The sequence below is a fragment of the Strix aluco genome, chromosome 8 (assembly GCF_031877795.1).
Source record: "Strix aluco isolate bStrAlu1 chromosome 8, bStrAlu1.hap1, whole genome shotgun sequence".
NCBI lineage: Eukaryota > Metazoa > Chordata > Aves > Strigiformes > Strigidae > Strix > Strix aluco.
The window spans coordinates 28,814,281-28,834,360 of record NC_133938.1 but is presented as its reverse complement, the minus strand read 5'-3'; the positions used below and the strand labels follow the sequence as shown (position 1 = coordinate 28,834,360).

General features: G+C 55.5%; 2 protein-coding genes across 3 annotated transcripts; one reads left to right on the top strand and one right to left on the bottom strand.

The window, feature by feature from the left end:
• Nucleotides 1-227: 227 nt before the first annotated feature.
• On the bottom strand, nucleotides 228-3,700 carry MYOC (myocilin). Its single transcript, XM_074832874.1, has 3 exons — nucleotides 2,862-3,700; nucleotides 2,218-2,337; nucleotides 228-2,087 (listed from the first exon to the last, which is right to left on the bottom strand). The coding sequence occupies exons 1-3, from the start codon at nucleotides 3,340-3,342 to the stop codon at nucleotides 1,303-1,305; spliced, it is 1,386 nt and encodes a 461-aa protein (XP_074688975.1). The 5' UTR covers nucleotides 3,343-3,700; the 3' UTR covers nucleotides 228-1,302.
• Nucleotides 3,701-3,796: 96 nt separating this feature from the next.
• Nucleotides 3,797-16,696, top strand: VAMP4 (vesicle associated membrane protein 4). 2 transcript variants are annotated; one of them, XR_012624176.1, is made up of 9 exons: nucleotides 3,797-3,935; nucleotides 4,299-4,410; nucleotides 6,365-6,411; nucleotides 6,780-6,830; nucleotides 13,938-14,038; nucleotides 14,624-14,703; nucleotides 14,885-14,936; nucleotides 16,018-16,108; nucleotides 16,493-16,696. XR_012624176.1 is itself a non-coding variant. In XM_074832873.1 (8 exons), the coding sequence occupies exons 2-8, from the start codon at nucleotides 4,345-4,347 to the stop codon at nucleotides 16,044-16,046; spliced, it is 426 nt and encodes a 141-aa protein (XP_074688974.1). In that variant the 5' UTR covers nucleotides 3,797-3,935; nucleotides 4,299-4,344; the 3' UTR covers nucleotides 16,047-16,696. The 2 variants fall into 2 exon arrangements, 1 of the variants encoding a protein (XP_074688974.1); XM_074832873.1 differs by having other exon boundaries at nucleotides 16,018-16,696.
• The last annotated feature ends 3,384 nt before the right edge of the window (nucleotides 16,697-20,080 follow it).

The window sequence follows — 20,080 nt, the reverse complement described above, 5'->3', positions numbered from 1 at the left end:
ATGTCGCAGCCCCTCTTCATGCTAAATAAAGGTGCTACTGGGGTCAGTCCTGCCAGCAGTTGCCTCCCAAATGTGGCATTTTCCTGGCCAAAACTTTACAGCTCCTCCCTAGCACCTTCAGCCTGTCAGTGCATCCAGGGGGGCACCAGTGCTTCACCCCCACTCCAGGCTCCAGCCCACCAAACCCCCAGGAGAAGCCAGGTTTGGAAAAATGAGGTGCAAGGTAGTGGCGGTGGGCAACCTTTATTGGGCCGGGACCCCCGGGGGCTGCGGCTGCTCCTGCCCCGAACACTGGGGAGGGGGGAAGAAAAAGCGTCCTACAAACTTTCTACAATAAATAGTTAAAATCGCGTGTTTTGGCCCGGTGTGGGGAGCGCTGCCGTGCCGCATCGGTGGCCAAGCACGGCCTGTAAAGCTGAACCGCATGGCCGAGAGGGGCTGGGCATGTCAAGGGGCTGCTCAGCTGCAGGATGCTCTGCCAGGACTCCTCACCGCTGCTCTCTTGGCTTTTTTCCCAATAAAACAAGGTTTGTGCAATGAGTGTCCGTATTCCCCACTGCTGCTGATCCTGCCGCATGATTTTTGGAGGCAGCTGAGCTCCGGGATGCCCCCAGGCACCGGTGGTGTGGGATGCCATGAGGCTTGTGGACTCTCAGCAGGAGAGCTCAGATGCTGTTGGTGGGGGAACACTGCTCTCCTCCCCGAGGCTGGCCTGAACTGGGGAGACCTCCCCAAAACTGCTGCTGCAGAGTGGGGCCTGGGGGGCAGCAGTGGTGCTTGTGCTCAGCTGGAGCCTGGAAACACAAACCCCAGCCCACCAGAGGGGATGGCTGCTTGCAACTAGGGAAGGTGTATATTTTCAGGCGGGATCCTCCTGGACAGCCTCTCCCCACCTCCCCCACCTGGCCGTCGCTGTGCCTGTGCCTGCCCTGCTCTGAACTCAGGGTGGCGGGGCTGGGTGCTCCCCGAGGATGCTGGAGCGGCTGAGGGCTGGGTATTGCTATGGCACATCTGAAACCCACCAAGGCTGGGGAGAGGTGTTTTGCTGGCTCAGCTGAGCTCTGGAGAAGGACTTAATTTCTCTCCGCTGCACTTGAGCACGATGGGATGTTGCTGGAGGTGCCAGCAGGGATGTTGGTGGCCCCATGGCAGCGCGGCTGGGCAGCATGTGGCCCCCACCATCACCCAGGGCTGTCTGGGACAGCACTCCTGGCCACACTGGGGGGAGCGGGGAAGCAAAGCGGGGTGCTGAGGCACGCACGGGGGTCACAGGGGCTGAGCTGGTGTGTCCCCAGCCCCGACTCATGCCTGGGAGAGGCGGACGGGGTAGGTGACCATGTTGAAGCTGTCCCAGGCGAAAAGCTGCCGCTCAGCAGGGTTGTAGTCCACCATGCTGAGGTAGCGGAAGCGGTTCTCGAAGGGGATGCTGAGGGCCCGGCTGGTGCTGGTGGCTGTGTTGTAGGCGAAGTTGACGGTGGCGTTGTGTGCCGAGTAGCTGCTGACAGTGTAGAGGGTGCCGCAGATGACAAAGGAGTTGGCCACCCCCCGCTTGCGGATGTTGGTTTCCCAGGTGCGCCGGATCTCCAGCGTCTCGGGGTCCAGCTTGGAGAGGACGATGGCCCCCCGGGCCTTCTCGGTGCTGTAGATCACCCAGAGCCCCGTCTCATCCACCGCCAGATCGATGTCGGTGTAGCCCCCCCAGGAGTAGGGGTACTGCCCGTGGTAGCCAGCGCCGGGGATCTCCCTCTCGACCGTGACAGCCTCTCCCCGCAGGTCGTAGCGGGCCACGGTGCGGGAGCGGCGGGGCTGGAAGAAGAGCCCGCCGCGGTAGATGACGGCCCCCGTGCTCTCCAGGGGCTGTGGCAGGATGTGCACCTTGGCGGGGTAGCCCCGGGCCAGCTGCTCGGCCGCCTCGTACTGGAAGAGCTGGCGGACCTCTGTGCCCACCGCGTCCACGCGCCAGGTGGTCTCCCGCGTGAAGGGGGGCACAGGCTCGGGGTCCTTCATCCACACACCGTACTTGCCGGCGATGGACTCTGCCCGGCCGAAGACGACAGGCTCCCCCACCCACACCAGCTCACCGCAGCCTGCTCGGGGACAGGAGGGGAGAGAAAGGGGTTATTGCTCGGCGGTGGCAGCGCCCGGTGAGCCCCTCGGGAGGGCCAACCGGTATTTGTGAGCAGCGGAGCACGGGGCCGGCCGGGCCGGTGGCAGTACCCGAGTCCTTGCTCCCTGGGCGGCCGAGTGCTGTCTCCTCCAGCAGCCGGGACACGGGAACCTCCGTCCTCTCCGACTGCAGTTCCTGGTAGGTGAGGGGCTGCGGGTCCCAGCGGGGGGCTGTGGTGGAGCCAGGTGCAGCGTGAGCAGGGGCCCAGCCAGCCCCCCTCGCTGCCACGCCTGCCCTCACCGTCCTCAGTGAGGGGCTCCACACCAGACTGTTGCCCCCCTAAACACCAACGCCTCAGTCAGGAGCCTGGTGCCTGTCCCACCGCAGCAGGGCACGTCTGTGACCTCCTGATGGGGACCCTGCTCTGCAGCCGCTGCCGCCCCCTGGGCGCGGGGTTTAATGCTCTTTGGCAGAAACCCCAATCCCTCCGGATTAGCACCGTCCCCTGCGGCCCCCCTCTGCTGCGGGGCGGATGATGGGATGAGCAGGGCTCTGGCTGCCAGCACTGATTTAAGGATGGGGAGGGGGTTTGGGGCAGTGGGCTGCGACCCTGCCGGGGTGCCCAAGAGCAAGGAGGCAGCAGTAGGTGCATCATGTGGGGGGCAGCAAAGGGACTTGACCAGCGTCCGGGGAAGTGTCAGTGGCAGGGAGACGGTGGCGGGGCTGCACAGGGGGTCCCGGCCCCGGCACTTACCTTTGCCAGGGCCACGCAGGGTGTCGCGGCCGGGCCCCTCTCTACCGGGGGGGCAGCGGGTGGCCCGCAGCCGGGTGATCTCCTGGGTGCTGGTCTCCAGCCGCCTCCCCAGCTCCTCTTTCTCCCGCTCCAGCCGCCCCTTCTCCTCCTCCAGCCGGGACTTGGCCCGCAGCAGCTCGCTGTAGGCAGCCTCCAGGCGAGCGGCCGGCTGGGGCTCCGGTGCCCCCCCCGCCTCGCCGCCCCGCGGCCCCGAGCCCCGCTCCCGGCTCTCCAGCCGGCTCAGGCGGGCGGCGAGGGCGGCCAGCTCGGCCCGCAGCTCCGGCCCGCCGCCGGCATCGGGGCAAGCGGCCTCGACGGGGCTGGCCACCGTGAAGGAGTAGGTGCAGCGGCCGGCGCTGTCCTCGGCCCGCCGGAGGAAGGCCGTCTCGCCGCGGCCGCCCAGGGCCAGGCCCCCCCAGAGCAGCAGCCAGGCCCCCAGCATGGCCCCTGCCCTCGGCGCCGCCACTCCGCCGCACGCCGGGCGCTGCCGCCCGCATTTATAGGGCGGGAGGGCGGCGGGGAGAGGGTCGGGGCGGCGGGGGGGGGACGGCCGAGCCGGAACCTTCCAGATGCCTGTGGCGGCGGCGGCTTTCGCCCAGCGGCAGCCGGCGGCCCCCCCCGAGGCCGCTGGCCGGGCTCCGGCAGCCTGCGGCCACCGCCAGCGGCTCTACTGCGGGGCCGTGTGCCAGGGACGATGCTGGGGGCCGAGGTGGCCGGACCCCCCCCGCTGCTGGCGGGGAGGCGCCGCCGGCCCCCGGGCTCCCGAGCCAGCGCGTCCCCGGGCCGGGGCCGGGGCCGGCCCCGCCCCCGCCGCCTCACGGCCCCGCCCCCGCCGCCCCACGGCCCCGCCCCCGGGAAAGCCCCGCCCCGCCCCGCGCCGCCCTTGCCCCCGGCCCGCCATCGATAGCTCGGTGCTCAGCGCGGCCGGCGGAGCGCCGAGCCGGTCGATGGGACAGCTGACTTGCCGCCGCCGCCGCCGCCGCCGCCGCTGCCGCACCGGCCATTTCCCGCCGGCCCGGCCCGGAGCGGAGCCCGGTGAGCGGGGTGGCGCTGCTGGTGGGGTCTTGTGGCCTTGCGGGGGTGGGGCGTCTCTATCTGGGCACCGGCTCCGCTTCCTGGCGGCCCCCAAGGCACCGGAGGGCTGGACCGGAACGGCGAGGCCGGGTGAAGGCGTGGGGGGCCGGTCACCGGCTGCCCTTGCATCCCCCCTCCCCCGGGGCCATTCCGTCCTTTCCCCCCACCCCTCCGGGCCCAGCGGTAGGGGCGCTCCGCGGCCCCGCCACCCGCCGGGCGCTCCCCCCGCTCTGCCGGGCCACGGCGAGGGGCAGCCGGGGCGCCGCCGCCGTTCGGGCGCCGGGCAGCGAGGTGACCCGGCCCTTCCCTGCGCCTCCCCTCCAGGCTTCTCCTCCGGGGCCCGAAGCCGCCTCTCCCGCCGGTAGAGACCATGCCTCCGAAATTCAAGCGGCATCTGAACGACGACGAGGTGACGGGCTCGGTGAAGAGCGAGCGGGTGAGTGCCGGTGGGGCGGGGGACCAGCCTGTCCCTCCGGTGCCGGTGGCCGCAACGGTGCCATAGCGGGCTATTACTTACACAGGGGTGCGTGGGGTAAGGTGCCCGTGGTGGGTAGGTGGGTGTTAAACACACCTTGGGGACCCCAAGGCCCCTGGCTTTGCCCCGTGCCGTTAGCTGCCAGGCCGGTGTATGGTAAGTTACAGCTCCCTTTGCCCAAGGGGCTCCTGTCACCACCTTCAGCCACGGGGCCTGGGAGCTGTATCGCTCTTGCTGGTGACATTTAGTTAGTGAAGGGACTGTCTGTGCAGCAAACCTCATCTGTGTATTTTAAAGCAACCCCCATGAGGAGACACGGCTGTTTTGAGAACATGTTTCAGTTCCTTTAGGCGGTGAGATCCCAGCCTGCTCTGGTCTCTCCACAGAACTTGGCCTGAGCACGTCGCTGCTCTCCTCCCCACGTAGCTGGCTGAAGGGCTCCTGTGAAGTTGCCCTGCACTCTACAGCTGAATTTTTCTCTTGTCACCAAGGTCCCCTGACGTTTCAGGCTTTGAGTACAGGTCAAAATAGTGCAGTTCTGGACAAGTGGATTTAACCTGATATGTTTATTCTGGGGTCGTAGTGTGCTAAAACTGAGTTTAGACTGTAGTCTAAAATGTTGCTACAGCTCACAATAGCTGTCAGTGAGACGAGGATCCCATGTTGCCACGAGCGGTTCGTTCATCTCTTGAAGGAGGCGATGGTTGAAACTATTGCACGGTCTCGCGGGTTGCTTCAGTTGATTGAGCAAATGTGACAAGCATGGAAATGTAGGTGAGCTTCAAAATAATAGCATTCCGCTTGCAGGTGGGAGCCTGAATTTATGCGTGGGGGAAGCAGCAGCAGCTGTTGGTACCAGAAAGACTGTCTGATGTGTTCCTAGGCCCACACGTTTAGTGTGCCATTTCCTGCTCTTGATTATTTTTGACCCTAAGTAGATGTTACTGGGAGCCCTCCGCTTGACTGGACAATTCACACCACCCTGATGTGAGAAATGAACTCTAGTAACGTATTTGTCCAAAACTTTCAGGCTTAAGTCAGAGGTTGCTCTTAAAAATCAGCCTTTGCGTCATCTGATGGGGTGTACTAGAACACAAATCTGAGCCCAGGAGGCTTTCGGCGCAAAGCAGAGGAGCTACCAGACCGCTCTGCTTTCCAGCCCAGCCTTAGCCTTTGCCTGCGTTGGGGGTTTGGAGGGGCCGACCCCTCTGGACGTGCCGTGCAGGGAGCCCAGCGTGTTTCCTTGCAGTTGTCTTTCTTGCACCTGCTGCCATCAGATGGCTGGAGAAACCACGTGCTCCAAATCAGGAGTGGGTCTGACCTCCCACGTGGGTGGGATGCCCCAGGGTGGCTGTAGGTGATGCTGATGTTTTCTGAGCAGCTGCCGTTGACCGAGTGCAGTTCTGGGATCGTCCCTCGAGCAGAGAGGGCCTGCCCTCCACAGCGGCCTGTGTGGGGGCTCTGCTCTGCCTGCTGCTTTCCAAGGCAGGGTTCACCATGCTGGCGTGCCGGTTGCTTCTGCGTCACAGGGAGTTGTGCTGATCCCTAGAATTGGGGTCTGAACCTGACAGACAACTGGCCATTGCCGCAAATCCAGTTTGGCTCAGTGGCAGAGGTGCGAGTTGTCCCAGGTCGGAGCTGCAGAGCTGTGCGTCGGTCCGTGCTTTAGAGAATTAGAAAATGCTGCCGAGGTGATAATAGCAGCACAGAGACATCCAGCTCAGCCCTTGGTCACAAGCAGAGAGAAACAGCACGACTCCAGACACCTGAAAAGTGCCGTCAATCCTCTCCAAAGGAGGGCTCGCGTGTAACCTGCAGTTGGAGGATGCTGGTTGCGTCCTAAGGGCTGGAAGTGTGTGTGTGAAATGGTAGTTGCTTACTGACGAGGTGGTTTGGTTTTCTTCTGTGTTTGCAGAGGAACCTGTTGGAGGAAGATTCAGATGAAGAGGAAGACTTTTTCTTGTGAGTTTCTGAACAGCTGCTGTAGGGAATGTGATGTCTTAACTGCCTACAGCTCCGAGACCGGAGGTGTCAAATACCAAAAGCTGCTCCCTGCCACATAGGTGGGGGCTTGGGAATCAAAACCTTTGATTCCTTTGAGTTGATCTCCCAGAGCCTTGGCACTGAGCGTGAATTAAGCCTCAATAGGTGTGACCTTTATAAGAGTGGGGTGTCCCACATATCCTAAGACATGGGAGGGGCTGATGGGAGGTATGAGAACAATCTTCTGTCCACAAGGCATTGCTTCTCTCTTGCATATCTTCTAAGTCTGGTTTAAAAACATGTTTTCAGTGTATCTCCATCCTGATTGCTCTCTTTTCTGCTTGCAGGAGAGGGCCTTCTGGACCAAGATTTGGACCCAGGAACGACAAGATCAGGCAGTAAGTTGTTTGTTCCTCAGTGTCACAGAGATATTTTATTCCGGCACTGCGAGCTCCTGCTGCTGTCTTAACAGAGTATTTCTATGTAGTTCTGAATATGGACATGGCTTGGGCTTGCATTCTTCTAATTGACATTTCCTACCCTACGTGTCCACAGCTCAGGGAAATCTCAAATTTGATTGAAGCTATCAAGAAATTGTCTGTTAACAAAGGCAAAGGGATAGGATTGTATCTCAGTAGCTTAGTGGTGTTTCTAAAGCCCTTGCTATATTCTGGTAATGACCTGTTCTGTGCTTTTATGAGGCTCTTTTTCTAGAGCATTAACTCAATTTTATTCTTCACTAGCACCATTTTTTATTGTTTCGTTGCTTTTTTTCTTCATCATGGAACTTCCTTCTCAGTGTTTCAAGAAAGCAAGTGGTTGGGAACATACCAGGACCATGTTTTCTGGGCATGTCCTCTGGCCTCCTCTTCTCCAGATAAAAACCTGATGAGCAGTGACTCAGTGGGTCAAAGCATCTGGAAAACAGGAAACCATTACAGCTGCAGGAGGATTACTGAGTGTATTAGGGCAAGAAGGAAGGAGTGAACACTCTGGATCCTTCTCCCATCGAGTCATTTCCTGGATGATGCTTGTTCTGAGCTCCAGTTTGTCCTGTCCTTTCCTATGAGGGATGCCATGGTGGTACTTAATGGAAAGCAGGGGGGGATATTTACAGACCACTGTTTTGTGTTGCACTGTTTCCTTTGCTGAGCTCCGTGGAGCCAGAACAGAGATCTGTGCAGGGACTTATGACCGGGTGGTATTCAGACTAGGTTGTCTTGTGTGCAGCCTGAGTGTTGCTCATCATTAGGGATTTTTTTCATGCCGGGAAGAAGCCAGTGCAGCTCTGAGATGACTCATTGCCAACGTCAGCGTTAGGCAGTGCTTGCTTGTGTGCCTGCTTGCCATGTTACCTTGAGGGGTGAAGTGCACTTGAGTTACACGAGAGGAGGCGGGTCAGTCACTGCGCCCTGACTTTTCAGGGGGTCTCTGTTCCCTCCAGGGTGTGAGGATGCTGTGGTAGAGGCGCACTGGTCCTTAGAGTTGAGCCAGTGTGGATAAAGCCTCCCTTCTAGGGCAGGGCCAGGCTGATCTGGAGTGAATGAGAAGGATGAGAATTGGTTTTATGAGTGGAGTCCCACCCCGGTAAAAAGGTGGAGATGGGGTGATGTCTATCCCTTCATCCTCCTCTGCTGGAAAGGAATTACAGAGTGTCTTCTGCCTTCTCTGGTGGTGGGGGAAAACAGGAGCTCTTCTGTTCCCACTGGCTTGACCAGGCAGAAGGGAGCAGGGCTTAGGTAGAGGATAGCACTGCAGCTGTGAAGGGGAAGAAAAATGAAACAAGAATTCACCCAGGAGCTGGTGGGTTCATAGGTGTGATGTGACTAATGCCCAACGCACAGGAGGCTTGCCTGTTGCCAGAGATTGCCTGCCTACTGGACCTGGTATGGAATATGTCCCTTGGGGTAGCAAGTGGCTACGTCCAGCTAGTATCTAGAGCATCTATTATAAAATAATATCTATTTTCTGCTCTCATCAATGTTGATTGCTTTGTTTAATAAGCACTTGCAGTATGCGGTCATCACTTCTTGTCACGGAGCTTGTTATTAAGTTTCTGATCAGACCGGCCCTTGTGCTGGATGGATTGATGCCTGGTTTCGTAATGATGCAGTTTGCTCTGGTTTCAGCAGAGGAGGGAAGGGGGTTTGGATTGCTGCTGAAACACTACAAGGAAAAGACATTTTAAGGAGGAATTTAAGCATTTGGAGAGCTGAGGCGTAGCTGGGCAAAGCTAGAGAGACTGTAGTTGTATGGGGCTGGAGGAATGAGGTGTGAAGATAGGTGTAAAAGGAAACTGGATGGAGGATTGGGTAAGTGGAAAAAGTGATGGGATTATGGGAGCAAAGGTGCAGAACATGTTGAATGTGAGGGGCGAGACTGGAAACTTTTCCTGGTTGTCGTTGGCAGCAAAGGGGCTTGGGTCAGGCTGGAGGGTTTGGCAGCAGAGACCCTCAAGGCTGGCTCAGCTGCAGAAAGAGATGGTGGTGAATACTGCAAACCTTGTAGGGGAAAGAGATGAGTTAGAGCCAGCAATAGTGGAAGGAGGAAGTGTCACAGTCCCCTCCATGCTGTGTTTTGTCCTGAGGTGTCTGGAAGTTCAGGCTCTGTTGTCCCAACAGCTGCTCGGTTGGCGTGGATGCTGCATGGGGTCCTTTAGGCTGCCTCTGAGACCTCCCCATCCCTGGGGTGGGCTGGAGCTGAAAGTAGCTTTTAACAGGCTTTTATCCTTTTCCCCAAAGTTACAAAGAACAGGTAAGGGAGAACTGATCTCTCTTCTCTGTTTTTGCTTCCAGGCTTTGTCCTGAATGTGTGTTGTAAGAGCTCTTAGTGCTTCTTTGGGGGAAGGTGGGACGTTCATCTTCCACCTGGGTTTCTTTTATTTAGAAAAGGAGCCTCTCATCACAGGTCATCTTTTCAAAAATGCTACTAAAATTGCCCCCTCTTCTGTGCTGCCTGACTTCCTGCACCGCTGATGTTTCTGCTTTCAGGTGCCTGTGCTGCTGGATTGAGGCTCCTGGTCGTGCTGGTGATGAGGCTCAGCACGCTGCTATGGCTCCCCAGGAGCCAGGTCTCAGTCCCTGTGATTCCCCCATTGCGCTGCTAAGGGTGGCCCCAGCATCACCGGACCCGGGGCTTGGCCCCAGTGGCTCTGCCTCTCTGCAAGCCCCAAGTTACGTCCCAAAGAGGGGGAGGGTTTGAGGAATGGTTTGAAGGCAAGAGTTGACAGCAGCTTCCCAGGGCCTGGCTGCTGATCGCAGGCGGTTGGTTGTACAGTGGACCCCAGCCATAGTCCAGGCTTTCATTTGAAGGTGATACAGAGACCGTGTTGTCAGGCACCATTGTTGGGTATAATCCTTTCAAGGACTCAAAGGCTTCAGGGAGGCGTAGACTGCTGTCTTCCTCACAGCCGGGATGAAGCAGCAACCTAAACCCAGGGATTTGTGGCATGGTTCAGCGCTGATGTCCCATTGTTGAGTACAGCAGGGCTTTTTGCTGGGCAGCCCCTCTGCAGAGAGCTGTGCCTCGGGGAGCGCTGTGCTCTGCTGGCCTCCTGCCTTTGCACCGTCCATCTGGCTTGGCTCTCCATCCTGTTCCCTCTTCCCTGAGGTACTGCCACAACGAGGGGTGTTTGGGTGTAATTTGCACCAAAATACATGGCACTATTAATATCGCTGGGGTGGAAAATAGAAGTGTGTCATGCTGGCTGTAAACAGCCAGCTTGGAGACAAGAAGTAGCCTTGAGCAGCACACCCCATGGTGTGTGCATGGCCTGTTTACGGTGTCTGAAGAATGCAGCACTGTTGTTAGCCCAACACCGTGACCAGCCCAGGGAGTTTTTCAGTAGCTAACCCGGTGCAGCCAAAATGGAAAGGCTTATTTCTTCCACTCTGGACAAAGCACAAGAAGAGAGGAATCTAAACCAAGCTAAGCGCCATTGGGTCTCCTGTTGTTGCTTTGGTGGTGTACACTTGCTGTCCTTGTTGAAAGCATCATATTTGCAGTAATTGGTAAGAAGGAGGGTCATGGGAGACATATTTTAGGCTTTTGTCTTACTCCCTTTCCTGGCAGGTATTTATTCTACTTTATTTCTCTTGGAAATCTGGCGGGAGTGAAGCACATGAAATGTATGTGTCAAAAGCCAATAGCTCCCTAACAGGAAATACGCTTCATATTAGAGGATTCATCCTCTCTTGCCAAATAAAACAAGAAAATATTTTCTTCTCGATGCGACTTGAGTTTCCAGCCTCAAGCATGCCAAACTAGTGGGAATTTTTGAATTTGTTCTGAAACTTCAGGGCTAATACATAGGCTGGGCATCTTTCAGCCCCCTCATGGAGATGCATCTCTTGTTTCTGCTTTCTCCCACCCATCACTGCTACAGAGACTGGCTTAAGGTCTGGTTAAAGCACTGTGTGGAGATCAAAGTTTCATTCCCTGGCTCGGTCTCTTGCTTCCTGTTTTTTCTTCAGGGTTCTCTTTTACATCAGATACCAAAAGGTATTGGGGTGCTGAAATGTGTCTGTGTTTCATGGGAGTTAAACAGCTTGACATTTGTGAGAGTTTAAGCTTTCATTTTTCTGTGCCTCCATTCTCTGTCTGTGAAATGTTTTGTTCTCCTGGGGGCAGCTAACAGCATGCCCAGGCTCTGGGCAGGTAGCAGAGGCACGCGGCGTTTCACCAGCAGCTCAAGTGGAAAGAGGTGGAATGCTGAGATGCAGCTTGGGCAGTGGGGGGCTGTGCTCCATAGGTGTCTCCCAAATGCTGGTACACAGCAGAGCAGTTTGAAGTTACATACCTTCCCACTCTGCCTCAAACGCTTTGGGGTGTCCTGGGACTGCAACAGCATCTCTCCAGGCTCTGACCTGTACTGGCAGGGCTACAGGTGGCCTTGCATTGCGCTGCATGTTCCTCAATGCATTGTAATCTTGTGTGCTCCTGCTTGTTAGTTGTACTAAGATAACTTAGTTACAAATCTGTTGTGGGAGGAAATCTCTTTATTTTGAAGCCAGTAAATGATTTTAGAAACATTTACATACTGCAAATGTAGTCTTCTGCCTGTGGAACTGATGTTTAAGGCCTTAGAGTTTTTGCCAAGTTGGCTCATCTGGGATAGCAGATGTTTCTGCTTTTCCTCTCTCGCCCCAAGCTATAGCAGCGTTGCTGGCGGCTCTGAGCCGGGACTTGTCTGTCGTGCCGAGGTAAGGAAACCCCCTCGCAGAACGTGCCTCCTCCTCACATCCTCACCCGCTGCCCCAGGGGAGGGCCACGGGGCTGTGCGTGCCCTGCGTGGGGTGGACACTTGGCTCCATAGGGTACGGCCACACATTCCCCAGGCAGCATCTGCCTGCATCCTCAGTACCACCTCTGCTCTTTCCCAACAGTGGCAGCTCTGCCCCTCGCCTCGTACCTTGTAAAACAAATAGTGGATCAGAACAGGCTCGTGGGCACAGGACAGGTTCCTGCTGAGAGGCGTTTGGGGATTATCTGTGCCTTTCCCCTCCAGATAAGAAACTCCTAGCAGGCGTCTGCCATCGATGTGGAAGGCAGGAGCTGCCACTGCACGGTGTAGATGCTGCTCCCATGGACTCTGAGATGCAGCACAGGGAAGGCACGTTCCTTTCTTATGGTGTCCTAAATAAAGCAAGTTTTTATGTGTGCTGCTGGAGTCCAGAATGTGCCATACAAGGGCTGTTGAGTCAGAAATTGGCTTCAGAGGTGTTGCCTGGTGGTTCCAGCTCTGGAAGCCTCAGTGCAGTGGTGCTGCAGAGCCTGACCTGAAGTACTAAGATGGGAAGCCCCTTCACATTCAAAGATCTGGGGCTCTTTCTAGAGCTTTTTGGGGAGAAAAAAGCCTTTTCTTTTAATGACTTTCCTTGCTTGTTTTTGGAGGGATAAGTCAATATGAGCAAGGCATGTGCTTTTCCATTGCAACCACTCTTGCTCGTTGCAGCCACTCCTCATGTCTGCGTCTCAGCACAAGCTGACAGGAGAAATAGGTCAATGTGAACCTATGTCTCTAATTAATTAATTAGAGGCATGGTGGCTAGGATGGAGCCCTGTTCCTGGTTCTGCAGTGCCCCATTGACTGGCCTTGGCCAAGTTGCTCCGAGTCTCTCTTGGCCCCGGTTTCCCAGGCCGTGGTGGAGGATATGCTGTCCTTGATCCAAGCGCTCTGAGCTTAGGGGCTGGATGATGGCTCTCTAAGTGGTGGAGTTGGGTCTGGTGCTGCTGTAAAAACCTTATTTTGGCAAATAACGTCTTAGAGCTTCTGCATCTGTGAGATGGCAGTGGGGAGGAGAGGGCTTTGCGTGGGTCCGAAGATGACGTGGCTGGATAATCTGGGAAGCAGGATAGTGTGGGTGCTAAGCAGGTGCTAAAGATGAGGCGCTGGCAATCCTCCTTCCCCTTGGGGACACCGGTGCTGCGCTATTAATAAGAGGTGCTTGTTTCTGTAATGTGAAGAGCTGCTGAAATGGCCTATTTGTGCTGCATATTTAGCAAATGCTGGATGCATTTTGATATGTTTGAAGAGCTTAAATGTTTTTAATCAAGGCAACCTAGGCTGTCAAACCTAAGACTTAGGCAGAGCGAGTGGCCTGGAGCTATTTCTGTTTTGTTGCCCTGTGTGTAGCGTTGCCTCCAAGACATCGCTGTTGCCATTTACTTTCTGGGAACGGTATGTCTCAAACAATGTATTGTCTCCCTAGGGCCTCAAGAAATTTCTTATTTTTATCTCCAGGAAAATAAAAGTGTATTAGCTCCAAAATACAAACCAGAATGTAGCAGTATTTTTCCACCAGGAGAATTTTTCTCTCTTACCAATGTGGCTTTTTTTATGGAGTGAATAAATGCATTTATAATAACCCTGCGGCTGTGATTTAGGCTACTTTTCACTGAAGCGACTACCCACAGAGTTGCGTAACTTATGAGAAGATGGATTATAATAACTTGGTTTAGTTCATATCAGCCATTTCTTTACTGTCCTTTTGATGCCCCTGGCATAGTGGGTTTCATTTAGCAACTCAATTCCCGGAGAGGGGAGTGCACCTTACTTTGATTTCACCCCAAGTTATTTAGCAAAAGTGTGGTGTGAGGTTCTGTGAAATCTGGAAAGATAAGGTGCGGTCTTTATATTTTTTTTTCCCCTTTGTGAGCTCTTCTGCAGCAGAGGTGCCCACCAACAGCGGTTAGTGCCTTTTCTTACTGCATGTGTGTGTTAAAGGTGTTAGGGTGCCCCACTTCAGCTGACTTCCCAGTGCTCTCTCTGAGCCCCTTGGGTACCCCCGCCCTTCCTGGGGTTGCCAGAGACCCACCCCAGGCCATGCTGTGCCTCTAGCTTTCTCTGCATCCCATCAACCTGCCTCCACTGTTGTCCCCTTGGATTTTTGTCGGTGAGCTCTCGGATCCCACCAGCCTGGGCAGCTCTGAGCGAGGGCCGGCGCTGCAATGCATGGCTGGCGGTGCTCGCTTCTGCTCCTCACGCTGCCTTTGCTCTGCTCTAGTGTCCAGAACCAGGTGGACGAAGTCATGGATGTTATGCAGGAGAACATCACGAAGGTGATTGAAAGAGGCGAGCGTCTGGATGACCTGCAGGATAAATCAGGTGCGATGCTAAATGCAGCTCTGCTGGCCCATTCCCCACATCTCTTCCCTGTTGCTGGGCCAGGTTACCTGGTTTCAGTTCAGAAAGTGCCTAATGACACACCTGGGCTTGTATTTCTGTCCTTCCTGGGAGTGGTGTTTCCCAGCCTTGGGCTGCAGATCTGACTTTCTGCCTCCATTCTCCTCTCTCTACCTTCGCCTTCTGCTGCTCTGCGCAGAGGTGTTTTAGTTTGGAGGCATTTGGGTGCTGTGATCTAGTTGGTCCTTCAAGTAAAGGTAGATTGGTCTGTCTCCCAGCGGCCCTGGGGAGTTGTCCGCTTGCTTGCTGGCCTGCAGAGCAAATTCCTGTCCTCAGAGGGCAGCCAGTACAAAGGGGGCTCAGTGGGACTCTGTGGGACAGCAGGTCTGTGTGTGCTCTAGCGAAGGGCGTCATACTGGCATCTGCTGTGGCTTTGGTGAATCACGCTGTGGTTGGGTCTTTTCCCCTAATGCCGAGTTTATTGCTTAAAACTCAGTGGAGTTAGAACGAGTGGATGCTCTGACTGTGTGTGTGCTGCTGAATCGCCTCCTTTCTTTCCTTCAATAGAAAGTTTATCAGACAACGCAACAGCTTTTAGCAACAGAGCCAAGCAGCTTCGGAGACAGATGTGGTGGCGAGGTTGCAAGGTGAGCAAGGATGGGAACAGGCAGGGTGGGTTTGTGGAGGCCTGGTTACCCCTGCTTCCTGGGAAGGGATGGAGAAGCTCCACTTTCTAGCTGAAAAGATGCTGGAAGCCAAAGGCCTCCTTTCAGGTAGAAGCAGCTACACATGGCACCTGTGTAACACGCCTCTGTGCTTCCCTTGCAGATGAAGGCGATCATAGCGCTGGTGGCGGTCATTCTCCTGCTCGTGATCATTGGTGAGTAGCTCCAGGTCACCCCAGCCATTTCTGGCATTGAAATATTCGTGGCGCTCCACACCACGAGTGACACTGTGGTGCTGTTGTCCCTGGGGGAGAACACCTGAGCCACTTTCATCTGGCCCCACTCTGCCTTAAGCGGTCAGAAATGGTGCCTGTAGGCCACTCCATGCTGCTCTTCTGCAAGCTTTAAATGCAGAGGAGCAGGCTCAAACCAAATCCTACTGACCATGGCCAAAGAAAGCCAACATTGCCCTGCCCTGCCAATGTTGTACCCATCCCGGGTTGGTACTGACTGATCCTGAGGCTAGTGGGAGTAGATGGAAGTCTTTCAGACTGGAGCAATGTCTCCCAAAGGCCTCTCCACATACATCAACCAGATGGTGTGATGGGTCTGATCCCTGCAAACGCTTCTCCCCAAAGCTGCCAGGCTGCTTAATTTTCAGCAAGTAGCTGTTGTGGCTCTACTGTTGGTCCCTTCCCCTGCCCTCTGCCCTTCCTGCTCAGCCTGGAGCTCTCCAGAGCAGAGATGTCGCTGATTTCCTTAGCAAACGGGTAATAACGACCAGAGCGTGTTTCTTCCAGGCAGAAGTAATAATTCATCCCCCTGTCTGCAGAATGAAGTGCTCCAGGGGTCCCAGCAGCCCAGCCCGGCAGTGCAGCTCTTCTGTTCCACTGGGTCCGGAGGGTTTTCCTCCCACTGACCATGGCCAGGGGCAGCTCTGTAACAGTCCTCGTTACTTCAGCAAAACCGTTGCGGCCTGTTGTCCTGCTGACACACAGCCTGCAGCGGGAGAGGCAGAGCTGGCAGCAGGGTGGGAGCGTTGGAGAGAGAGAGAGAGACTGATGGAAAATCCCATCTGGTTTAATTTTGGGAAGCTGGAAGGAGATGAAGGTGACAGGAAATGTTGTCTAGCGTGTGTGCGGGCAGCAGATTGCATTAGCTTGAGCTTGGAAACACACTTTCCCTTGCAGCTGCTTGGTGTTTGTCACTACAGAAATGGGGGGGATCTCTCTGGCGGGGATTGGTGTTGCATGCAAAGGTGTGCGGCTGAGAGCTTGGTTTCTTTGTGTTTTCCAGTACCCATAGTCCTGAAGTATCATACCTGACGGGGCAGCTGGAGGCTTCGGTGGAGCTGGCTCTGGGATAACCAAACTGCTGTGTAATTTAAGTGAGATATCTGTATATAGCTTTGAAGTTGTTTTTCTCCAAGGAGGGAGGAGGTGGCGGCAAGTAGCCAGTTCTAACAGAGCGTTTTAAGAACTGCCAAATGACCCTTTTTTTTGGTCGAGTACCTGCTCCTACTGTCAGACTTTTTTATAACAGAAGATTCAGTTCCCAAACCGCCTGTATTGTGGAATTCCGGGTCTCTGGTTTGGAGCTGGCTACTTGCCACTATGGTTTATCTGTATATATGGTTGAGTTCTAATATTAATAACAATACCATGTGAATAGTTCCCCGCTGCCTGCTGTGGAAGGCAGAGGGGGCTCTGTCCTTTCATCGGAGCAAAGAAGGGGCAAAATGTCTGAAGAGAAACATACCATTATGTTACAGGGAACTGACCCTTCTGTGGAGAACTGCAAGGATGTTGTTTCTCTCTTGTTCAAAAAAAAAAAAAGGAGAAAAAAAGAAATAATTAGATTCTACAATTCAGAAGACTTTCTGGTCCTGCCATGGGAATGCACAAGCTCAGTGTTTTAAGTATTGCTGCTTACAGCTGTGACTAAAGACATTCCAGTAAACCTATTTTTGACTGTACATCTGGAGTTCCTGCACGTCTTCATAGTGTTCTGGAGGACATTCAGGGCTCTTTTCTGCAGGGATTCCATGGGAAAGTTCTGTTTCAGTGTTTTCTTCACCAGAAGCAAGAAGTGTGCGTAAAGCCCAGCTATTAGCCCAGTGATATGAGAGACACAGCAGGAGAACAGCAGCTCTCCTGAAACCAGTCCAGGGTGAACAAGTCTGCTTCATATTCAGAGCCCTTCACCTTGATGTGGTGGTTGCAGTCCTGAATGCCAACCCATTTCGCTTCCCTGTGATCCAGTGTGCTGGGGGTTGTTCCCAGACAGATGCACTGGGGTGCTCAGGGAGGTGTAGGGGCCCCTGTGCTCAACTAAACAGGAGCTGATGTCCTCCATCCATGGGTAGGACTGCTGCATGTTGGCTGTTTCCATCCTTGGTCTCAGGTGTCAGTGGCATTTCTGTCTGCCCTTTATTTTTGGGACCCTCATTCCTTCCAGCCCTGAGCCTGGGACTTTAGCTGAGCTGAGATCAGGCTCTCCTGGTTCTCCTTCTGCTGTCTCTTTTCTGATGAGAGAAGCATTGTCCTGCTTAGTGTGTGTCTGAAGTGATGTTGGAGAGGGGAAATGTGCCCCAGAGAATTCCCAGCTTCCTCTTCTGAACCTGCCCCTAGGACCTTGTACGTGGTTTCCACCTGACTGGTGGTGCTGTTACATGCAGAGAAGGGGATTAAAAGTGAACACAGGAGGCTGGTGGAGGGTTGGATGTGATTATAAGCACTGCTTGCCCAGCTGGAGTATAAATAGGGCTTTTCCCTTCTGTGGGCCCTGGTGTCTCCAGCTGGGAACCAGAAAGCCAAGCTGTGTTTTTCCTCCTGAGGTGTAGCCTGGTTTTAAGATCATGTACCCAGTGGAATGGACAAAAATCACCTTGCTTATGCCTTTGGCTACTCGCAAGGGAACAAGAGGGTGGACGAAGAGGGACTGTGTTTGTCTTCAGGGGGGCTGACGGTCTCGCTGAGCTATCGGGTACCTTTTCCTGCCAGCTGGAAAGTGAGTTAATGGCACTGCGAGCCTGTGGAACAGCCGTGCTGTGCCTGCTCTGGCCTGCCTGCTAGGGCAGGCTTTTACTCCTGCTGGTGGAGATTCCTGCCGGTACCTCTGGCTTTCTCTCCCAGCCCCATCTTGCTGCCACTGCTGCTGCCACCTGCCGCAGCAGCGCATCAGGACTTCGGATCCCTGCTGGCACCAGATCTGAGCAAGAGAAGGTAGTTTTGCAGTTGCTTGCTAGAGGCAAAGCCTGGCTTTAAAGCTGGGTGCCTTGGAAAATGGATGCTGGTAGGATGAAGGCTTCATGGCAACCCTACTGTATTAAAGAACTGCTTATAGCTGCTGAATTTGGGAGCTGCTGCTTCACCCTCCATAGCCCTGTCCCTGCTGCGTTCGGCCGTTCCCCGTCAGCAGCGTGTCCTTAGGCAGAGTTTCCAGATAGCATTGAACTCTCTTCAGTGCAGGCACCAGCGTACCACCCTGAGAAGTGCTGCAGTGACCACCCTGCTGGCAGTGTGCCGCTTCGGACAGGCACAAATGCTTTCCCAGCTGACCCAGAACCATAGAAAAATGAGGTGGCAACGTTAGCACCCCTGACCCTGGACTGTTTGTGTCTTGTACCTGCCTCGGACTCGTCCTTTGGTATCAGCAGGACTGGACCAGGCCCACCCTAGGCAGCCAAGCACAGGCAGCACACTCTTGCCCTGGGAAAGCTGGCTTTCCTCAACAGCTTTGCCAGAGTACTTTTGCAGCGTCTCCCAGGAGGTTGACGTACAAATGGTTGTACTTGAGATGCAGGGCAGGGAAAGCTGCCATGGCCAAAGCCTTCAGCACGCTTCCCTGGGTTGCTAGGATTAGGTGTTGATCAGTTTTAGGTTCAAGTCACCGAATGTGGGGTCATCCTGACCACAGACCTTCTCAAAGGACCAGCTCTGGCTGTGAGAGGCACCACCAGCAGCAAATCAACAGTCCTGGTCAGTAACAGTAATAGAACTCATTGAGCAAGTTTTTATAGATTTTTTTTTTTTTTTTTTTTTTCCTACAGCCAAAAAGACCATTACAACATCTGGTCTCAAGTACATTATAGAGCAGGCATCCTTATGTTCCTTCAAGATACCATGGTCTTTATATTGCAGCCAGTGCCGTCCCACCCTGGACTGGTGACAGGGAGAGCTCTAGTGAGTGGAAAGGGTTGTTGTTTCCAGCAGTGTCTGCATGCTTTGGGGTTGGTTTTCACTTGGGAGATGTTATCAAGGAGATTGTACAACAAAAACAATTCATTCACCCAAGCATAGGGTCTGTTTTATCCATTCCCTCTTTGTCCAGAAGACAGGCCTCTTCATTAGCTGCTGTTTTCCAAATGATGGCATTTTTACAGGAACAGCATGTTTTGGCTGGAGTGGTGCGTTCCTGTCGCAGGGCTGGTTCCTCCTCCCAGGCTCGCTGGTGTGACCCATGCAGCGAGACCTCGGGGTCCCTGTGCCCCAGGCCACAGGGGCTGCAGGGATAGATGTCTGCAGCTCTGACACAGGTGGGGAGAGGCCTCCCTACTCCCAGCTCTGGGAGCTGGCCAAACCAGAGGGGAAGAAGGCCCCCTTGAGGAGTCCCTTTGCAAAACAGAAGCTTCTGGGGGGTCTGGATGTCAGGAGGAGGCCTGGGTACCATTGTGGGAGAGCTCCCAGGACCCTGCTGCTTCACAGCGTAGTGCTCCCCACCACCGTTTGTCTGCGGAGCTGTGGGCTTCGCTGACCCTTTCCCTTAGGGCTCCACAGCGGCAGCTGGGCCCATCTCCTGATTCCCGAGTCCAGCTGGTTTTGCTGCAGCCGCCAGCTGGTCCTGCAGCTACCTTGACAAAGATGGGTCACTCCTACGTAGGAAATCTGGTGTCAGAAAGTGCAAAGACGTGCCCAAGGTCGGGAAGTAAATAGCAGCAGCCGTTGGAGCACAATCCACTGCCCGATTCCCCCAACTACATGTGATTCTACTTCTGGGCAAACAGGGAGAGGGATCCTCCGGCCGCGGCTGCCAAACGCTGGGGAAGTAAACAGGGAGGCGGCCGGCGGGAATAGGGCAGGGACAGGGTCGCCCCCGCCCCGCTGGAGGTGCCGGTGCCCGCTGTAGGCCGGGCCTCAGCCGGCGGGGACCGACGGCCGCGGGGCCTGAGGCGGTGAGGGGCGGGGGACGGGCCCCGAGGGGCGGGCCTGGACGCCACGGCCGCCATGGTACCCGCGCTCCGCCCCGCGCAGCTCTCGCGAGACTTTCCGGGACGAGGGCCGCCCCCCCCCCCCCTCCCGCGCATGCGCACCGGCGAGGGGCAGGAGCCCTCCCGCAGGGACCGGAAGTTGCGTCTCCG

Coding starts and splice junctions, on each gene's coding strand:
- MYOC (XM_074832874.1), bottom strand. CDS start 3,342: ATGCTGGGGGCCTGGCTGCTGCTCTGGGGGGGCCTGGCCCTGGGCGGC. Junction 2,338..2,861: donor CCTGCGTGGCCCTGGCAAAG/GTAAGTGCCGGG, acceptor GCTCCACCACAG/CCCCCCGCTGGGACCCGCAG. Junction 2,088..2,217: donor CCCAGGGAGCAAGGACTCGG/GTACTGCCACCG, acceptor GTCCCCGAGCAG/GCTGCGGTGAGCTGGTGTGG.
- VAMP4 (XM_074832873.1), top strand. CDS start 4,345: ATGCCTCCGAAATTCAAGCGGCATCTGAACGACGACGAGGTGACGGGC. Junction 4,411..6,364: donor GCTCGGTGAAGAGCGAGCGG/GTGAGTGCCGGT, acceptor CTGTGTTTGCAG/AGGAACCTGTTGGAGGAAGA. Junction 14,039..14,623: donor TGACCTGCAGGATAAATCAG/GTGCGATGCTAA, acceptor TTCCTTCAATAG/AAAGTTTATCAGACAACGCA.